The sequence below is a fragment of the Rhinichthys klamathensis genome, unplaced genomic scaffold, assembly GCF_029890125.1.
Source record: "Rhinichthys klamathensis goyatoka isolate OS25496 unplaced genomic scaffold, OSU_Roscu_1.1 h1tg000275l_1, whole genome shotgun sequence".
Classification (NCBI taxonomy): domain Eukaryota; kingdom Metazoa; phylum Chordata; class Actinopteri; order Cypriniformes; family Leuciscidae; genus Rhinichthys; species Rhinichthys klamathensis.
In genome coordinates this window covers 183,070-204,415 of record NW_026606794.1, presented here as the reverse complement: position 1 = coordinate 204,415, position 21,346 = coordinate 183,070, and the positions used below count along the sequence as shown (strand labels likewise).

The following is a 21,346-nucleotide window of genomic DNA, read 5'->3' as shown; positions in this document are numbered from 1 at the left end:
CGCAGAATCTTTCCTTTACAGCTTTTGTATTATTTATTAAAGGTGCAATGTGTAATAATTTTGAGTATCTATTAACAGAAATGCAATATGACATCCATAACTATGTTTTCAGAGATGTATAAAGAACTTACTTAATAAACCGTAATGATTTTATTACCTTAGAATGAGACATTTATATCTACATAACCGCGGGCACCCCCTTCTATGAAGGTCGACATATTGTGACGTCATGTTTCTACAGTAGCCGAACGCGAACAAACAGCGCTACAGACTTCAGCGCTACAGACAGTTTCATGTAACTTAGTTCTTCTCCCTCGCTGTGTTATGGCTTTGCTGTGTGGGAATAAATGTGCTGGTTACGTTCGTGAGACAGCTGATTAGTACTCTTGTCATTGACCGTAAAACAGTATGTTACAGGAATCACCAACCAGTCGATCGCGGTCGACAAGTCGATCTTGGAAGCATTTTAAGTCGATCGCGAAGAGTTTTCAAAATCAGAGAAAAAAAGTCTATTGTGTGTAGTAAATGGTGTCTAGGGGATGCGGAGGCGCGCGCGCTGTTACAATCATGTCATTTTTGCTGCGCGCAACTTTGGGCTCATATCATGCAGACGCGTCGAGTTTAAACAAGGCTTTACGCTTTAACCAGCTCAGCCACAGTAACAGCTCATATTTAGCCAGCTAAACTTTTACTACCCTGTTAGAAAACATATATAGTTGCATAGTTTCATGTGGTTCTTTTCCCTCGCTGTATTATGGGTTTGCTATGTGGGGAGGTGCTGGTTACGTTTGTGAGACAATCAGCTGATTACTATTATTATATTATATAAGACCCTTGATCCTCACCTGACTATGGCTTTGTAAACTTTATCCATGATGTGGTTTATTATGGACTGTGGTACAGAAACAGTGACAATGTTACACACTCTTGGCTTACTCTGGCTATTCTCTGCTGTCTCCAGACGACAATATGTTTGTCCCGTTTTAGCCACCGTAGCTTCTTCGAAAGGGAGGGGTGAGCAGTGGGCTGAACCATTAGTGCAACTCGCAACCGAACCGCTAGATGTCGCTAAAAATCACACACTGCACCTTTAATTTTATTATAAAAGTTTATATTAAAATGATAAAATCTAATTAATATGTTAAGATGAAATATAACTTTCAAACATAAGGCCACAAATAGAAAGTGTTTTTTGTTTTTTTCGTACGTGTGGTTTTAGTTTAGAATAAATTTTTAGTACGAAAGTTTTTGGTGAATCATGATTTGTTCGTGAAAACATTTGTACGCAGATTTCCTGCACAAATTAGTGCGCATGCATGCTTAGTGAATGAGACTGGTTTGGGGATCTGGTCTTGTCTGAGAATATTGTGCAATAACATATTGCAATACTTTGAAATGGCAATTCCCACTCCACCAGTGCATTATTCCAGAAACAGAGGGACATGGAGAACTGACCTGGAGTCAGTGATTAGTGCACTTGGAACAAGTAATTAGCATGGCAGCTGTGGCGGTTTAGAGGTGAGCACCAGCTACGGTCTTCTGTCTGACAGCTGGACAGACTGTCAGGCCACCTGGTCAATTTACTTCCTTGTACACACACACACACACGCACACACACGAGAGGCTTCCTGCCAAACTTCCTGTGCCTCATCAAGGCTCAATCCAGATTAATTTGTAAGCCCGGGCACTGCAGAGAATAATCATGCTTTGAATCAAAAGTGCTTTAATTTGTAATTTTGTTAATTTTTCACTATTGCATAGAGCTGGTTTAATTCCAAACCAGTCTCCACCGGCCAATTATGTCAGCGACGTGTGCGTTTGAAACTCAAGGATGTTTTCAGCCTCTGTTAACTCTGACTGGTGGCAGGCTCAGCCCGGTATGAACGTTTCCAAAGGGTTTCGTTGTCTTTCAGGCTAACAATAAGACTTTGACACAGGCAGACTGAAAGTGTGTGACCTCATCGCTCAAAGACTCTTCATTTGCTGCATTGCAGTGACATCATTGGGCCACAGCTTCCTTTCACCGCCTTTCTCGGATTCGATTCTCGCCACTGCACATCATTTCATGCTCTGGTGCACACATCTCGGCATGGAACCATGCAGGTGTGTGTGTGTTTGTAAGGGATAGCATGGAAGTGTGATTGTCTGTTTTAGTGAAACACTGTCAGAAACTCTATTTAAAGGTTGCGGTGTGAAACGCTGCCTGTTCTCAGTCACTCTGGGAATCTACTTTTGTGAACTTGGTGTGTGACACTCAGAAGCATTGTAAAGGAGATAATTAGAGATTAGTATCATGTGCTGTGGTTAATTACCTCATGATGCGATACACGTTGTGTCATACGATATGTCAGTACAAATGGTTACTGGTTTGACGATAAACCATGATAAAAATCCCTGATGGTTAGTATTACTGTTTCATATTTTAATTATCATTAATTACGTGATTTATACTGTCCCGCATTAAGCAAAAAAATTAAGCAACAGTCTCGCGCAGGGGGTACATTAGTTTTGTTTTGTGTGAAAACATGGCACAAGGCAGTAAAACGTTTAACAACCTCTACAACAACCTTTACAGTCGAATGCTGAGGGAAATTATAAGAATTAAATAATTATATGAATGTATCTCTGAAGGGAACCGAGACAAAAATATGTGTATGATAACCTGACCAAAGAAGTAGCTCTAACTGGACTGGGGAATGCCTGTTTAATAGCTTGTGCTTATTTAGGCAACCTGTTTTTTTGGTTTAGTGAAAATACATTTGATTTACATGGATTTAAAGTATTATTACAATATTGCAAGAAAACAGCCCTGATATGTAATGTCTGAAAGCTCTGATCCAAACATTCAGAGTGGGGAGTTTCTTGCTCGCATTAACTCTGTTATTTGTGCCTCTCTTAGTCTTTCTCCATTTAAGACAATGGAATTTTGATCAATACCACCAAATGAGCCCTGTTTTATCTGATTAAATCAGCACATATCCTCACTTCAGAAGAGTTTTTTACTCTCGTTCTCTTTCCCTCCCTCCCCCTCCCTCCCAAAGGAGCCAATCAGCTCGCAGGCTCTCCTACTGACCATTATAGAAAACAAGCAAGACAGAAGAAAGGAGACCGAGCTCTGAAGCAAAAGCCATGGTGCAGTTCAGTACTGGAAAGAGGGCGAGAGAGAGAAATGAGGAAAAACACTGTTGAATAGGCAGCAATCTCGTAACTCATCCCCCAACAGGCTGCAGTGTGTTTTTAATAGTAGTCACAGTACGTTAATATGTTTTCATCTTGGGAAGAGATGCTGAATAGCTGAGTGGAGTTGACTTGAATCTTCAGGATCGCACAGATTTATTAATGCTGCTTGCAATACAATTACTGTTGCTCAACCTAAGTACTAAAGGTTGGCACGTAACTCGTTTGTGCTACGGGTATGAATGATACCTCAAAAAAGCATGCCTCGCTCTGTGTGCTATTACTTTTCGAAGTGATCAGGTTTTTTCCCCCTGGTGGGTGATACCACAGGCATGACTAAAGAGGGACCCTGAGTGTTTTATAGAGATCAGAATATCATTAGATTTAGGGAGGGATTATTTGCATTTGGGCCAGTAAACAGCCACCTAGAATAACCTAGTAACCACCCATAACACCCTAGCAACTAAGGCTGGGTGTTGCTACAGATCTCCAGATTTGATTCCTATTCAAAACTCTCAATTCAATTCCAAATTTCCAAAATAGCTCAGTTATTAGTCGTTTTAAATGTATGAAAGAAAATCTCTCAGTTAAAGGCATAGTTCACCCAAGAATACAAATTCTGTCATTTACTCGCCCTCCTTTCATTCAAAACCTGTCTTCTGGAAAAAACAAAAGATGATATTTTGAAAAATGCCTCAGTGTTTTTATTTATTTTATTATTCAGTAAAAGTCACTCAGTATAGGGTCCAAAGTTTTTTCCGACAGTTATTTCACCGGTTTTGATCCATACATCCTTCAAAATATCTTATCTATCTCTTCCACAAAAGAAAAGAAAGTCGCACAAACTCAAACTATGCTGTTAATACATGATTGCATTTGGCAGATACTGTTACAGGGTCCCTGCAGCTCCTCAAAAAGTCTTAAAATATCTTAAACTCAGTTTCAACCATTTTAAGGGCATATTAAATGTTTTCATTCTTAATGATCATTTTAAGAGGTCTTAAATTTCACGATCCTGCCTAATGTGATTATTAAAGGGATAGTTCACCCAAAAATTCTGTAATCATTTACTCACCCTCATGTTTCTTTTTTTTTCTGTTGAACACAAAGATAGTTTGAAAAATGTTGGTAGCCAGACAGTTGACCATAGCCAGTGACTTCCATAGTATTTTTTTTTCCTTCTATGGAAATGTTTGATGACCGACATTTCTGAAAAAAGTTTTCTTTTGTGTTCAACAGAAGAAAGAAACTCATAGAGGGGGAGTAAATGATGACACAATTTGAACTATCTCTTTACACTTCAAAATGCTATTGGGCTTTTGTCACAGGAAGGAAAGACTAAAACATTATTTAACACATTAATTCTTTATATATATATATATTTTTATTGTCTGCACAATAATCTGTTTATTGCCTTTCTTTAAATACAATATTACCAAATGAGCAAAATCACACCAATTTACCAAGGTATCATACATGCATTCCCTGGGAATCAAACCCATGAGCTTAGTGCTGCTATTTATTTAATTTCTATTTATTTAACAGACACATAATAATCATCTCAACAAATAACTGCTGTTGATGCAAACTGAAGTAAACATTAAATTGCATTTCTTGTGAAAAACTGTTTTACAGAATTATAACAATATAATGACCCACTATGTATACAAAACATTACTGAGGCTTATCAACAACACACACTCTAGCTTCCACACTGTAGTGCATTACATCCTCAATTTATAGGCCATTTGTGCCTCGCTGGCATCCTGTCAGTGTGTTTCGTAGATGTATAGCACATACTAGTGTGCCTTCTCTTTTACCAGATCCTTGCGATTCATCATCAGACTCCAATTGGGAGCTGCACTACTTACTACTAGAACTCCCTATTAGAACAACAGACAGGCCCACAGGGCCAAAATCCGACAGATACGGAGGAGTCGTCTCCCTCATTACCTGCTCTGTGTGTGAAAAGATGTTTCTCTCAAGGGAAGGGAGAAAAGAGTTTTGCCTTTGAAGAACTAAAAAGAACACTGTGGGTTGAAGGAGGAATGTCTTCATTATGCAAACAGGACAGAACAGAAACGAGTTTTCAAGCATCTGATGGCGTTCAAAAGATGCTGCTTTCGTATGCGAGTACGCACAGCAAAACTGGGGTGCTCCTGCATATTTAAAGATGCGACTCTCTTTATGGATCTTCTCTGCTTGTCTGTGTGTTGCATAACAGAACGACTGGTTAGAAGCCTGTCTAACCCTCTGTGAAGAATACTGAGAGATATTATGAGAGTCCGCCGAGATCTGCTTCCATTAGCACCCGCTGCAGATACGTTATATGTTTCACACAATGCAGGGGCCCTGCTATGTGCTGCTGTGTTTATTGGAACATCTTGTGCAGGGTCTTAGAACCATTCGAGATGTGAATCAGTCATGTGTGTTGCTCTAACGTGTGCGTCATGTGTGTTTTCAGACTTGATCCACTGCACCAATGAGATGAATGTGAACGTTCCCCAGCTGGCTGACACACTGTTTGAGAGAACCACCAACAGCAGCTGGGTTGTGGTCTTCAAAGCGCTCATCACCACACACCATCTAATGATGTATGGAAATGAGGTGAGATTCTGCACTTGAAGTTTATCCTTTTTTCTTTTCTTTTTTTTGGATTTGTGGTTGATATCAGACAACCTTCTGTGAAGATCCAGCATCGCTCGGTCAAATTGACCCTGCATGACAAATCACAGCTCAGCAGTCACAGTGTGTGTGTGTGAGACATGGTGACAGACAGTGAAAGCATTTTACATTGTCATCCTGAAAAGTTGCTGTAAATCTGTGATGGATGTTTTAAATGAGTCAAAGTGACCTGCAACAACTTGGAAAGACTAAACGAGTGACACTCCTCAAGTTTAGCTGAATGCCTAAAGCCTTATCCAGGCATGTTCATTACAACATTTATCATAACATAATAAATTATATTATATGAATTAAATGAATAGAACTGAAATGTAAATGGACTTACATTTTCTTCATAGCATTACATTTTCTTAGTTCAAAGCAATTGACCATTTGAGACCTTATGTACATCAATATTAATACTTTAAGTATTTTAATATTTAGCACTACCGTTTGGGGTTGGTAAGATGTTTGAATGTTTTTGAAAAAAGTCATTTATTTGATTTAAAAAATATGGTAAAACCTAGGGATGCACAATGATATCGGGACAACATCGGTATCGGCCGATAAAAGCTTAAAATGACCATCATCGGCCGATATGAATATTTCTGCCGATGAGTCTTGCCGATAGGGTGGCGTGTTTCCTATGCGCACGTGACGACCGTGAACGAAGCATGAGCGCCAGCAACTTAAACTTCCAACTAGGGGTGTGCCGTGCGTCTCACGGTTTTTGATCGTGGACGATTAAAATGTCTCCACTATCTGCTTTTGAAGAAAAATCATAGTATCGTGCATTCTATCAGTTCAATTCTGGCGCCTTCATCTCAACATACTGTACAACGCGACGTACATTCACATCACATCACATGTAAACGCAGAGGTAGAGTTACACTCACGGTCACGGGACACCGCAATTCACAAAAGTTCATTGTTTGCATGTGCGTCAAAGTCTTGCTAGGTAAACATGTCATTCACGTGCTGATGCGCTGTTCTAACATCCGCTTTTCTGAGCGCGTTACACCCGACGCTCACAGGAACTAAAAGCCTGTCACAGAGTCTGCATACTGGACTAATCTTTCGAGTCTTATTCCGCTGATACTGTCAAATACACACACGGTTTACATAAACAAAGTTGGTTATGTCTAAAGTGAAAGCAAACAGAGAAAATCTGCTTGTCAAATGCGTGTATATTAGATGCGTCGCATTACTCGCGTGCAGTTCTTAAAGAGACAGTAATAATATTCTGCCGCTTGTCTTTAAAGAGATACTGCACCCAGAAATAAAAATTCTGTCTATCTAATGTTGTTTCAAACCTGGATTCATTTCTTTCTTGTGCTTAAATATACTATGGAAGTCACTGGAGTACAGCAACTGTTTGGTTAGCCACATTCTTCCAAATAACTTTTATAATTTCAACAGAAGAAAGAAACTTGAGAGAGTAAATGATGACAATTTAAATTTTTGGGAGAACTATCCCGTTAATGTTAATAAAACAACAAAACACAGAGGAAATCACTCACTGCTCTTGACTGAGAACATTAATAGAAGCTTTAATAAGCTTTTTTTGCACTTAAAAAAAATACAAATATATCGGTATCGGCATCGGGCAAAATTAGTTTGAAAATATCGGCATATCGAATATCGGCCAAAATCCTATATCGTGCATCCCTAGAAACCAGTAATACTGTGAAATACCATTACAATTTAAAATAACTGTTTTCTACATTAATGTATTTTTAAAATGTAATTTATTCTTGGTGAAGCTGAATTTTCAGCATCATTACTACAGTCTTTAGTGTCACATGATTCTTCAGAAATAATTTTATTCTGTCCATTTAAGAGATCCCACCAAATGATTTTTGAAATCATTCAGAAATCATTTTAATAAGCTGATTTGGTGCTCAATAAGCATTTCTTATTATTATCAGTGTTTCCATGATGTGTTTATCATGGTTCTTTGATCAATAAAAAGTTTAAAAGAACAGCATTTATTTGAATAACAAATAAACTAAGCATAAAAAAGAAAATAAATATTCTCTTGCTTTAAACTGGACCCCCCTCCCCCCAGGCAAATTTCTTAGTGTAAATATTTGTATGAACAAAGATATTAAAGGCAAAAATTTAACACATTTCACAGACATTTGATGACCAGAAAAGGAATAATGGAGGGGCATATGGTTACACGTGGTTTGGATCTGCAAGGATGATCCGTTGTCCTTCCTGTCTCCCTGTAGCACTGTCTTTTAGGCGTCTTACATTACGGACATTGCAGTTTATTGCTCTGGCCACATCTGCAGTCCTCATGCCTACTGTAGCAGGATGTTTGCTGAGTTTATTTAGTTACATTACTGTCACTTTTGATACATTTAATGCGTCCTTGTTGAATCAAAGTATTCATTTCTTTTAAGAAATCCTCAAACTTTTGAAAGGTGAATTTTTTCACATTTCTACGGGGGTGTCGCTAATGAGGAGGAAAAGTGGGAGCGATGCCACTGCATTTCTGTCTAAGATGTATTATATAGTGCATTTTAAGATTAAATATACAATCATTTCATAATTCATAGACATGTAGGACTGGCAGACCAAATATTAAACTTCTGTTGGACATTTCTATTGGTAATTAATGCATTTTGAAACTGAAATGAAAAAACACTTGCAAGCATGTGTTAATAGTTCAATACAGTGTTTGAGTTTGAAAGTTTGTACAGTTTATGCGCAGCAACAAGAATTAGATAGAAATAGATGCCTACAAGCACAAGCATGTAGACCACTAATGATAAACAGCAGGTAGGTGAGAACATGACATGCACGCACATTAATGATATATACAGTAGGACGTGACCTAGATGTGCACATGGCCTGCTTAATGCACTGTTTCTACATAAGCTCCTCTAGAAATGCACACACATTTACCTAGCTACAATATCTAAATATACCAAATACTTGTTCTCTTTTTATCTAAAGCTAATTGTAATTACAGACCTTAAAGGTATAGTGAACCTAAAAATGAAAATTCTTTCATCATTTACCCTCCCACATGTCTTTCCAAATGTGTATGAATTTCTCTCTTTTGTGGAACACAAAAGAAGATGTTGATGGAAGTTGACCATGGACTTCCATTGTACTATAAAAAAACAAAAAAAACACAAGACATTTCTTAAAATATCTTATATTTAAAAATGTAAAATATTTTCCACAAAAGAAAGAAAGGAGCAACATGAGGGTGAGTAAATAATGACAATTTTTTTTACTACACTACTATGCTGCTCTAAATGCAAATTGTTGGCATTTTTAGAATTAAAAGAACATATTTTTGACTCATTTTCACTGTTACTTTTTTAGCATGTCCTGAAAGGGACGGTTTGTCAGTTAGATAACTTGTGGGATTCAGTGAATCAGAAGTTTGCACGATTCATTAAAAGAGTTGAGTCAATACTTTGTGAAATGTACTACACTAGTCACACTGTTTTTTTTTTGTTTTTGTTTTTTAAGGGGAGCCAGTGAAGAAAACACATCTATTGTATTGTCCTGGCATTATTTCGCAGTGCACTGTCCTTTTTATCTCATCACATTCAATTTAGACGGCAAGCTCACAACTCGGGGTTGATATAATTACTTTTTCTGGCACTATAGATTCTGCTGGAAACAATGGCACACGCACACACAAAAACAATGGCAGTGCTAGTGACTCTCACATGTGTCCTTGTTCATTCCCTTGGACTATAAAATAAAAAGCCCTTCACTATACGTCTTGTGCTCGCCAGTGTCAGAGATAGTGAGCGTGGAGGACTGTCCTTCAGCACACCCTGTTCTAGCATGACGGGGCACTAATCAGCCAGGGGTGGTTTTTGTTATCGGAGCTGAACGTCTGGCCCAGGTCAGGACTGGTCTTAATCCTTTACCCCATTATGGTTTCAAAAACACACGTTTGGTTATCACTGTCTGTCGAGGAGCAGAGACATTTGGAGGACATTTGTCTTGTCAGCAGTAGTCCTGTGAGAGGGCACAGGAAGGGCCACAGATAAGGTATTGTTGATAAGGGCGTTTGCCCATGCGTTTGTGCGAATAGGAGAGAAAAAGGGCGATGTCACTCAATGATGGCCCAGATACTGAACGAACAATTTGCTATAGTGACGACGTCACTAGGATTGTATGTTGTCTAGGGTAGATAGGAGAGAAGGAGGGGGGGTTGAAAAAACATCTAGGTAGGATAACTTTAGGGATAAGGAACTTTAAGAGAAAGAGAGAAATTGCAAGGGACAGCAAGAGATGTGGGTGGAATTTTAATCGGCTGGTTCATGTGGGGTCACACTGTAGACAAATTGCTTAACCTTGTATGGGGACACCACTGCCCCTGCTGTCCATCTAAAATGGTTCGTTTCGGGTACCGAAGGAAGACTGAGTGTGCGAGTGAGCTATAACTGAAGATTGAGAGAGGTTGAGTGAGGGAAGTTCAGTGGATCTATTTGAAGCTGGAGGCTCAAATAAAGGTTAGTTTAATAAAGAGTGTATTGTCCTTTTGGTTTCATCATTAACTTCTGTCAAAACTATTTTTGGGCCCTGTAATTGTTAACTGGATTCTGTTTAAATGGTTAAATTTAATTTTAGTGATCAAAATCTAATGTCTAGTTAATTGAAATGATAAAACACAATTTAACTGCTTTATTTTTTCAAAATCCTCCCCCCCCCCCCCATTCTGAATCTCGTTTTAATGGACTAATCCTGACTAACTTTAAAAAAAACCTTTACTCTGGAGATTCAGCCCTGGGAAGTGTCCTCCTATAGTGAGACCGCAGATGCTGAAAACACCATGAGCGTCACACGTGTTTCAGTATGTGTGTGGTTGACAAAACCGCGCCACTCATTCACACAGAGACAGACTTCAGAAGTAAATAGCATCCTTTTTGCATCTGAATATTCACAGACACTGGTTAATATTGCGATTTAAGTGCGCATTCCTACTTTTGATTTATTCATCCAAAATTTGCCCAATTTCGTGACATTCCACATTATACTGTGAATTCCATTTTTATGGAATGGATTCCTTGATTCTGTCCACACTTTCCTCATTGCTGAAATCATAGGGCCCTACTATTTGAGTTGAATAGACTATTTTTCCCCAACACTTGTTAATAATTGGAAATACACAAATATTGACCAGAAGATTGAATGGAATTAATGAATGTGGTATAAACATTGTGTCAAATATTTGTCCCTTACAATTAATAATTTTGCTTCAGCAAAAAAAAAAGTGTGATCGGTTGATCTATTCACTGTTGTCTCATCACTGGACATGCAGCTGTGTCTATAGAAAATCAAAATTGACTCCATTTACTTTATTTACTCCTGGTCTCATTATACAGTGCATATTAGTCCAGAGAAGGAAAAAAAATGTCGTCTTATCTTTCATCGAAATTTAATTAACTTCCACATCTGAAACGTCCTTCTTGCGCAGCTGATGTCACGTAGGTCACATGGGCTTCTGGATAATGTTAATCAATAGCCAAATAGCTGTAGGCATTGTTTAAGGCTATTGCTGTAATTAATGCAGCCTTTCTGAAATCTCGCTGATAGTTAACACAGAAGATTGATGTCAACACAAGACCACCGAAGAGTTTCAGCATTTAAAGATCTAATTTTATTAAGTCCGTGTAAATGTCAGGCTTGAATATGCTCTGCGAGTGTGAACACAGGTGCTCAGCGCGTGCTCTGGGATCCTGCGTCTGACATCTGGTGCATTTTTCTGAAGAACTATAGAGAACAGTCTCTAGATTAATTTGTTGCTGCTGTATATAATGCTATGCAATTTATAATCTATGGAGTCGTGGAAGTTGCAAGATCTTGCTTCCCTTCATAATTCAAAAGTGCATGTATTTGGGTTTAAGACATTGCTTCTGTTTTCTGGGCTTTTATTCTGTCTGTTCGAGAGATCTGACCAAATCTGTCAATACATACATTAATGTAATACATACATTACATACACACACACTCGTACATACAAATACATACACACATTTATTGGTTTATCCAGTCAAATTTGGAAATGCGTCACATTATTGAAGTAACATGCTAAAGGAATGGACTGCAAATGCTGTTTCATGTTGACTTTGAAGGCTTTTCTGACATAGCTGTGAATTGGGCTGTTTAGTATTCTGGCCATGTGCTGACTCTTGAGTTCAGGTCCCTGTGTGGGATCTGTTTGCATAATGGATGCTGTTTGTGACTGATGTGTGCTAGGTAAGGTAATTATTACCTTTATGAAACATTCTCTCACTCCCCTGATGTCTTTTTCCCTCTTTGTCTACCCTGCAGGGAGGAATTGCAAATCTTGGCAGAAAACAAACACCTGCTTGAAGTAATCAGTAATGCATAAGTAGGGAGTATGGATAAACTACATGTGGGAATTGGTGAACTCACTCATGGCAATGACATGTGGGCAGAGTTATCCATGATGCTTTGTCACTTTTCTTCATTGCTATAAAATACTGTTGCCCACACTGGTGTGTGATAGGGTAATTTTTTTTATTTTTTTATTTTAATGGTTTACATTTACATTATTTACTTCTTTTTTTTTTTTCTTTTTTTTTTGCCGGTGAGATTTTGTGAGCGTGAAACTACTTCAGCTTTGCCAGTTTGGTGCTTTTTTCAATTTGGTGACCCATTTTCACTTTGTGTTCGAGTTCAGGCATTCATTGTGAATCAGATGCAATTCCAGCTCTTAACTTTACAAACAAAATGGGTTTAGTGTTTGAAAATAATCGCTATCGAACAACTCGCCTCCTTTCACATCCTGTCATTATCTTTTTGTACTGGCCATTTTTCTTTAAGCTTTTATTTTTTTCTAACCGTAGTAATTGCTCTGGCGGTATCCATAGAAACCTCAGAACATGTATGGATGGAGAGAGCGAAGACCAGCAGCCGGCACATTATCAGGGCATCATCATGCAGCCTATTTACACATGTTCCCTGCAGTGCTCTCGCGCACAAACACGCACACGTACCGTTTTCACACACAGTTCGAGCGTTGCTTCTGGATCAGTTCCCGACTGCACGCGCAAATTCAGCGGCTAAAACATGAGCAATCCCTGTTCCCAGATTGCTGATATCTTCCCTCAGCCTGAGCTGCTGTGTTAATAGAAGCTCCTCTGTTTGGGAGAGAAAAACAGCCGAAGTGCCTCCTGCCTTAATAAATGATGCTTCACTCTGACACTACTTGAGGTGTGTTCTCACATTAATTATTTGCTAAGCAGAGAATGCGGGACCCTTCCTGGCCTATCAATCTATATTTATCGTCCTTACTTCTGACATCCATTTTGAATAACCTAAGCATGTAAGATAGAGGCGTTCATGCAGAGGAGAAGGTGAGCGGGCGTGGATTTGCAGACTCCACTGAGTTAGTAATCCATATTGATCTACGCTCCGGAAGGGAGCAGAATTCTCTGCATTTTGGTGCTCTCTGGCTCGGCCATACATTTTCCAAGAGGTTTCTCTCCAAGGTTAAGCCATGGTGCCAGAGAGAGAGCTGCTTTCCTGGGGATTTTCTGCATGGTCTGAATGCGGTCTGCCTCACTCGGCTTCTCTGATCTGATCCCGAAGGATTTTAGACCAGCATTTGAGGCACGGGTCGGGTGCAAAGGAGAAGTATGCCAGTATTTTCTCTGAGAATGATTTTCCATGCACCCCCGTGTTACATCAGTATTTCCCCCATTGTCCGTTTTTTAATGTTAGAATGATGATAAAATGGAGCTGCACAAATTAAAGAGATTGTAAAAGAGATTGATGAAACTCACTCAAAGCCATCACATGACCAGGGCCAGCCTAGGCACCAGGAGCTCCTTTGAGATCAGGGATCATTGGTTTTTTCAAAGGGTGGGTGGCCTCTTTCCCTCTATTTACACACAGGACTATCAGCCCACTGTTCCGTGGATCGCCACACTTGATCCTCCAACTTAAGCAGAACTCTTGGAATGCAGTATTTTTTAACCTTCAGTTCCTTCAGATGCATTTTAGGAACCTTCTGTGATTTCAGTGACTCTCGACCTTTGAATACTTTTGCCACAGGCAGAAATGGCCACTGCCAGGTCTATTTTATTCCTCTGCGCCAAGCAGATTTTGCCTGACCGCTGGGCCTGTCACCAGGTCCTCATGCTGGTTCTCCCCTGAGGTGAAACAAGCCTAAGGCTCCATCCCAGTACGTAAAAACTAGTACATTTCCTGCTGACTCTTTCTCTGGTGCACTGATTTACAAATTAAGATCAAGGTTACACTTACTGCATTCTGGTGGCTGATAACTTTGTAGTGTCCCATAAATCACATTGAAGAATACAGTTCCAGGAAAACACAATTAGTTATTCAGATTTATTGCAAGATTTAATTATTCCGATTTTCTTACTAATTATTTGTTGACGTACCAGCTTATAGTTTGTTTCAGGCAGTTGAAGGCTGTTTGCACCAGTTATTAAAGGGATAGTTCACCCAGAAATCATTTTTTTGTCATTAATTATTACTCACGCTCATGTCGTTCCAAACCCGTAAGTCTTTTGTTCATCTTCGGAACACAAATAAGATCTTTCCTCGATAGACAGCTACGCAACTACCACTTTGACGCTCATAAAATTCTTTAAGAGATCGTAAAAACTAATCCATATTAATTGAGCGGTTTAGTCAAAATTTTCTGAAGATACCGAATCGCTTTATATGACGAACAGATTGAGTAGACTTTTATTCACATATAAAAATTCATCAACTCACACATCAGTTCACACAAGCTCAAACATGTTCGCTTGACATACAAGAACCAATGAGGTTCCTTCTCGTGTGTTACGCAGCACGTTTGAGCTTCTGAAAGATGTTTGTTCTCACGTGATAAGCAGGTTAAATCTGCTTATCATATAAACCATTCTAATCTTTTCTAGATTAAAAAAAATAATAATAATCAACCTATCCATTTTTTGAATGCATATTATTGCTCTTATTGTGAACTAATTATCCAGGCATGCATTTCATTATTTTTTATCTTGTAATTATTCATTCAAATATCATAACTTAATATTCCTGTGAAACTACATGTTTCTCTCTGATGACTTGTGTTGGAATTCTCTGCTTAAACTCTTTCTTATCAACTTTTCTGATATGAATCAACTTCAGATATGCCTCCATCCAATCAACAAAGTCCTCGCCCTACACTTTTATCTTTTTCGTTATCTGTTTCACTCGGATGTACGTCACAATACGGCATAAAAGATCTGTTGCTCCGTCACATCATGACTTTAAACCTTTGTTTTAGTAAAGTGGTTGATTGACAGGTGAGTGGGCGGTCCATTGTTGCTTTGTGCAGATCAGTGTCACAAATGCAAGATCTTTTGCGTTTTTAGCTATATTACAATATGATATGCGTGATCAGACCACAAAACATTTTAGAACATGATTATTCCTCAATTCATCACTAACTACTTCACTACTAAACAATATTTATAACAGATGGTTTTGAGGTCTGTGTAAGGGTACAATGTAGGGGTGTAAATCGGACAGGTCATCGTGATTTCAATATCGACTCTCTCAGCCAGCGATATATATTTGCCGATACCTCAAAGATTCTGCGATACCATTACGATTCGATTTGATTCAGGGCTATATAGATTGATTTATCGATATTTCCATATTATGTGCCAAGTTTACACAACCAGTTACATTTATTAACTCACAAATGCAACCAAAATATAAAACATGAACGTTTAATTAAACTTGCAAAAATTGCACACCCACTCCCAATTGGGAAACTTACACCAGAAGAGTTTATTCGCAAAAACAGAACTCCTGTCTTGTTCATTTTCATAAATCATCTTTTTTTAATTATTATTGTGCATTCCAAGTAATATCAATCAAACTACAGCTGGGTTGTTTTGATTAAGTAATAACTAAAAAAAAATACAGGTAACTAACAAAATTAAAATTCATTGAAATATGTTTTTTTATATATAAATTTGTTTTGTTGTTTTTTTGTTGCAAAAGCCGATAACTCCACATTTCATGTTTCAGAGTTAAACAAAACCAAGTGCTTGCTATGATGCATAATAAAACAGTTTAATTTTTGTAACGTTAATCTCCTCAACTGACATAGACGCCTGACAAACTTTGCTGTTGTGATCAGACGCACAGGGAGCTTTTCCCTCACCACTGACGTGCTGCTTTAGCAAGGTTCCGATCAAGTTCGGTTTTTAATTATCCATCCTCGATCACTTTTAGTCAGCTTTGACGAAACTCCTCTCAGCTAGCGAGCCTATTTTCAAAGTTACTAACCTTGTCACCTGACCTGAATAGTGTGTGCTGATTCACTAAAATGGACTTTTCGGGTTGTGTTCACAAACAACAAGAGTGCTGCTTGTCGGTTTATGCTGTAAAACATGAACTTGCGATGCTTTTGTGACAAACAGTGATTAGGCTTCAGTCAATCTTGTCAGGCGTCTATTTCAGCTGAGAAAAGATACGTGAGGATGTGGAGAGTGTCAAAATAAAGGTACCGTATATTGATATTTTATGTGTGGCATCGATACATCGTATATTGTTACACCCCTAGTACAATGAACATTCAAGAGTCACCATCATCTATTTATGTACACAGTTACCTTTATTTATATATGTACACAGGTCTAGAGTCTGTTTTACTTTGTTTACCCGTCATGTCCACTACATGCATGAATGAGGTCGGGAATGCATCATATCTTAGTGTAAATCTCCTGCATTCCCAAAACTCCCATCATGTCTGTTCACAACAGCACCTAGAATGCTGTGTGCTTCTCTTTGCTCTCTTCTTCAGCCCACGGCTGTGTGAGGTGGTGGGATGGGGCTGTACGGAGGAGAGGAGCTGCAGCAGACATACTTGGCAGCTCAAAGAGAGCTCAGAGGAGTCTGGTCTTGTACACAAGTCTAGATTTCACACAGTTTACGGCAAATTCAGCAGCGGGGAGTTTCCGCATGTCAGGGATGAAGTCGCTCCTGCATAGTGACAGATTAAGAGCTGCAGAATGACGTCTAGTCTAGCATATAACTTTACACTTTTGTGTCATCTCTTCTCTGTACCCGCAGCGTTTCATTCAGTATCTGGCCTCAAGAAACACGCTCTTCAATCTGAACAATTTCCTTGACAAAGGTGCATTGCAAGGTATGTAAGAAACACCTTTACTGTCTCTAAAGCATTGTATGCATACACACACACACTGATGATAAACCCCTCGTTCTGTCCCTCAGGTTATGACATGTCCACATTCATCAGGCGGTACAGCAGATATCTCAACGAGAAAGCTCTTTCCTATAGGCTGGTGGCTGTGGACTTCACCAAGATGAAAAGAGGGTGGGTAAACCTCACTTCTGCCTGGAGTCAAGATTGTGTTCAAACACATTGTCTCAGCAGGACACAATCTAATCATGCTAGCTCATTACTCCGATAATTAAGTTGTTTTTAAAAGCAGATTAAGTAGTTGATTTTTTTAACCGCTAATTAAGATTGCGAGTAAGTGACGAGTAGTGATTTGTTTGTTTATCTGTTTATGGAGCAGTATTGATGGAGTCATGCGCACCATGAACACAGAGAAGCTGATCAAAACGTTGCCTATCATTCAAAACCAGCTGGACGCGCTGCTGGATTTCCAGGTTTGTGATGGAGAACATGAATAAATGCTTTAAAACTTCCCAGTGATTTTTCTCTTGTCTTTGTTTTACTAGTTATAACCCCTATTTAAAAAATACATGCAGTACCATTGAAAGGATTGGGGATTTTTGAATTATTTTATGCTCACCAAGGCTGCATTTATTTGTTAAAAATACTGTAAAAGCTGTAATATTGTGAAATAATATTACAATTTAATCGAGCTACTTTCTATTTTAATATGCTAAAGTTTAATTTATTCTCGCGAAGACAATGCAGAATTTTCAGCCGCCGTTACTCCAGTCTTCAGTGTCACATGATCCTTCAGAAATCATTCTAATATGCTTTATTTGGTGCTCAAGAAACATTTTATTATTATTATCAATTGTGAAAATAGTTATTTTTTTTCCTATTTTTGCGTTTATTTAAAATAGAAATCTTTTGACGCATTACAAATGTTTTTACTGTCTTTTTTTATCCCTTTAATGCATCCTTGTTGAAGTATTAATTTCTCCAAAAAATTTTTTACTGACCCCCAGATTTTTACAATAGTGCATATGTAAACAATTAAAGTCTGTGCAGACAGAATGCATGCATATGTACAGTGTGAAAAGCTTCTTATTCTATTCTTATAATGAAAGCGATTTTTCACTCTGTTTGGAAAGATGGGTCAGTGTTTACAGTGCAGATTATTTGATTACTCTTGTGATTGAAGTGATAAATTCAAGTAGGCTTGGCAACCCTTAAGCCCCAGGTTGGAAAACCCTACTTTAACAGAACATCATTGATGTTGATTCAGTCCAAGCTATTTGGTATGATATGTACTCTCTCGTGTGGATGTGTGGGTGTGTGTCTGTAGGCTAACCCTAATGAGCTGACTAACGGAGTGATCAACGCTGCCTTCATGCTGCTTTTCAAAGACTCCATCCGTCTGTTTGCTGCCTATAATGAGGGCGTCATCAACCTGTTGGGTAAGAGTAATCTACTCCCTCTTACTCTAGAGAGCGTTCTTCTCTCACGCTCTGCTTTAGGGGTTAAGTCTTTCTGTTTTCTGAGCAAAGAACTGTACAGTTGATGTTGAGCCTCAATTTTCGTGACATTGGTTCAACTTTGCTTTTTAAACCGGAAGAACGAAATGGCTCAGAAAAAGAAAAAATAACCACTTTTAGCTATTGTGTCTGTGGACTGGAGCAGACTATGCACTAGATTCTCCCCAATGGAAAGACATATTTACACTATCTGAATCGTTTCCTATCTTCTATATAGAATAGTAATAGTGTGAACAAGTGACTGATTTCAGCCACAGCTTCGGCGTCTATTTGGGGCGGGATGCTGTAGATTCTAGAGAGCATTTGATTGGACAAAAAATCTGATGAGAAGCTGAAGTGCAGGGCAATGTCATCAAAATCGTTGATCCATATTGGCGGAAGTGAAAGACTGTAAGTTTTGAATGCTTAAATCTTCTAAATGCGAATTTTGTCATTGTTTTGGAGCACATTAGCTTATAGATAACCTTAAGGCTAACATATTCATACTAAAAGCCAAAAAATAATCCATTTTGATTTTATGGGGACTTTAATAATAAACATAACGAGTGCTATTGTTGGTTGCATTGATGTGCAACGTGTACATTTCTGATAACATTAAAAAAAAATGTATCATAGGTTTTAGGGTTTCATGACCCTTTAATGAAGTGAGCTCAGATTTAGTTTTAGATTTTTTTAAGCTCTTTGTTCGAGCTCTATTATTCAGTCGTTAAGCCAGTAATTTTTCCGTGATTTTAATTGTTTTGTTTTATGTTGTAACATATGGCGTTTAGGTTGATAATTTGAAAAGGCATTAGAGTGCTAGCTGTCCTTGAGCGAACCATTACAGCAGCTTTTATATGCCCCTGTCTCCGTCAGCCCAGAGTGTTTTGACAGTCCTCTGATGGGTAATTGCAGTCTTTATCTATTTGAGTCGCTCTGCTAATCGTTCTCTCTGTTCTCTCTCTCTCTTCCCTTTTCAGAGAAATACTTTGATATGAAGAAAAACCAGTGTAAAGATGCTTTGGACATCTATAAAAAGTTTCTGTACAGGATGACCAAGCTGTCAGAGTTCCTTAAAGTGGCTGAGGTACCAATGAGACACACACACACACACACACACACACACACACACACACACACACACACAATCAAGGGTATTTTGATATGACAGGTCTGAGGTTAGACAGGCTGTCTAGACCCCTCTGCGCTCTCTCCCTCTCCCTCTCCCTCTCCCTCTCTCTCTCTCTCTCTCTCTCTCTCTCTCTCTCTCTCTCTCTCTCTCTCTCTCTCTCTCCTCTCCCTCTCCCTCTCCCTCTCCCTCTCCCTCTCCCTCTCCTCTCCTCTCCTCTCTCTCTCTCTCTCTCTCTCTCTCTCTCTCTCTCTCTCTCTCTCTCTCTCTCTCTCTCTCTCTTCTCTCATCTCTCTTCTCTCTCTCTCTCTCTCTCTCTCTCTCTCTCTCTCTCTCTCTCTCTCTTCTCTCTCTCTCTCTCTCTCTCTCTCTCTCTCTCCCTCTCTGATATCTCTCTCCCTCTCTGATATCTCTCTATCCCACAATGCTCTGGCATTCATATTCTCTGGATAGTTGCATGCACAGAGACCATATTTAGTGTTGTGGCACTGCATTACATTGCCTTGCACAATCCTCATGGACTGTGCCCATAAGCATATACATGTGCCTTCTCTGCCAAAAGTGGTTGGTTATCACTGCATTTCATCCTTCGTATGAATCGCGGATAAATGGGCATTGGATAAAAAGAGACTGGAATCAGCATTATATAGCATCTGTCGATTTAGGGTCTCATTTGATATTCACCTTGATTTGATATTGTTATATATTTGATATAACAAAAAATGTAAAAAAGTATGAACACAAGTGAAATTAAAGAGATTTATAATGTTACAAAAGATTTAAATTTTTCCAAAGTTATATATTGTTAAAAAAAACTTTCACATATATATTGGTTTCCACTAAAATATTAAGCACCACAACTGTTTTCAACTTTGATAATAATAAGAAATGTTTCTTGAGCACCAAATCAGCATATTAAAATGATTTCTGAAGGATCATGCGACACTGAAGAGTAAAATTCAGCTTTGCCATCACAGGAACAAATACCTGTTTAAAACATTAAAATTAAAATAGAAAACCATTATTATATAATATAATATTTGTAATATTTCACAATATAAATTTTTTTACTGTTTTTTTTTATCAAATAAATGCAGATTTGGTGAGCGTAATTGACTTTCAAAAAGAAAAATATTACCAACCCTATAACGGTAGTGCAGATATGTAAATTTACCCCCAGCAATCTCTACAATCCGAATCCAGTAATCATGAACGACTGTAAAAGCTATCTTTGAAAGTAATTGGTCCAAAAGTGCAGGAACACTGCACATGGATTGTACCCCACTAAGACTGCTGTATACAGTGTGGAAAGATTTGTCATTTGTCTCCTGCCATTCATACTGTGGTCGTTGATGGCTGTCATTCGTACTGTGGATTCACACGGCTTAAGTTGAGACCTTTAAAGTTTCAGAGTCCTGTCTCTCTCTCTCCTTCTGGCCCAGAAGAAGATCTGTGTTTATAGAACTCTCCCTCCCTCTTCTCTCTCTGACACTGATGAATTTCCATTCAGGCAGCAGCTTCTTTCCCACAATTCCCAGCTCCGTCCATTCAGCCAGCCATTAGACTGTCTGGTTTATTTTCAGACTGGCTGTTCTTCTGATGCGTCAAAAATCTCAGGGATTTGATTTGAAAATGAGTCAGTGTCCATCACAATGTAAGATGCTTGTCTAATTTGCTGTTTTACCCCCATTGGGTCTCATTTAA

General features: G+C 38.6%; 1 protein-coding gene across 11 annotated transcripts in view; it reads left to right on the top strand.

The window, feature by feature from the left end:
• The window catches only part of si:ch211-200p22.4 (phosphatidylinositol-binding clathrin assembly protein), a 71,629-nt gene that overhangs the window by 25,177 nt on the left and 25,106 nt on the right, over positions 1 to 21,346 (top strand). For all 11 annotated transcript variants that reach the window (XM_056268675.1, XM_056268683.1, XM_056268677.1 and 8 more), the window contains 6 exons: positions 5,642 to 5,784; positions 16,927 to 17,002; positions 17,089 to 17,191; positions 17,397 to 17,490; positions 18,345 to 18,456; positions 19,494 to 19,600. In XM_056268675.1, the coding sequence (XP_056124650.1) occupies positions 5,642 to 5,784; positions 16,927 to 17,002; positions 17,089 to 17,191; positions 17,397 to 17,490; positions 18,345 to 18,456; positions 19,494 to 19,600 (635 nt within the window). The remainder of the gene's footprint in view (positions 1 to 5,641; positions 5,785 to 16,926; positions 17,003 to 17,088; positions 17,192 to 17,396; positions 17,491 to 18,344; positions 18,457 to 19,493; positions 19,601 to 21,346) is intronic.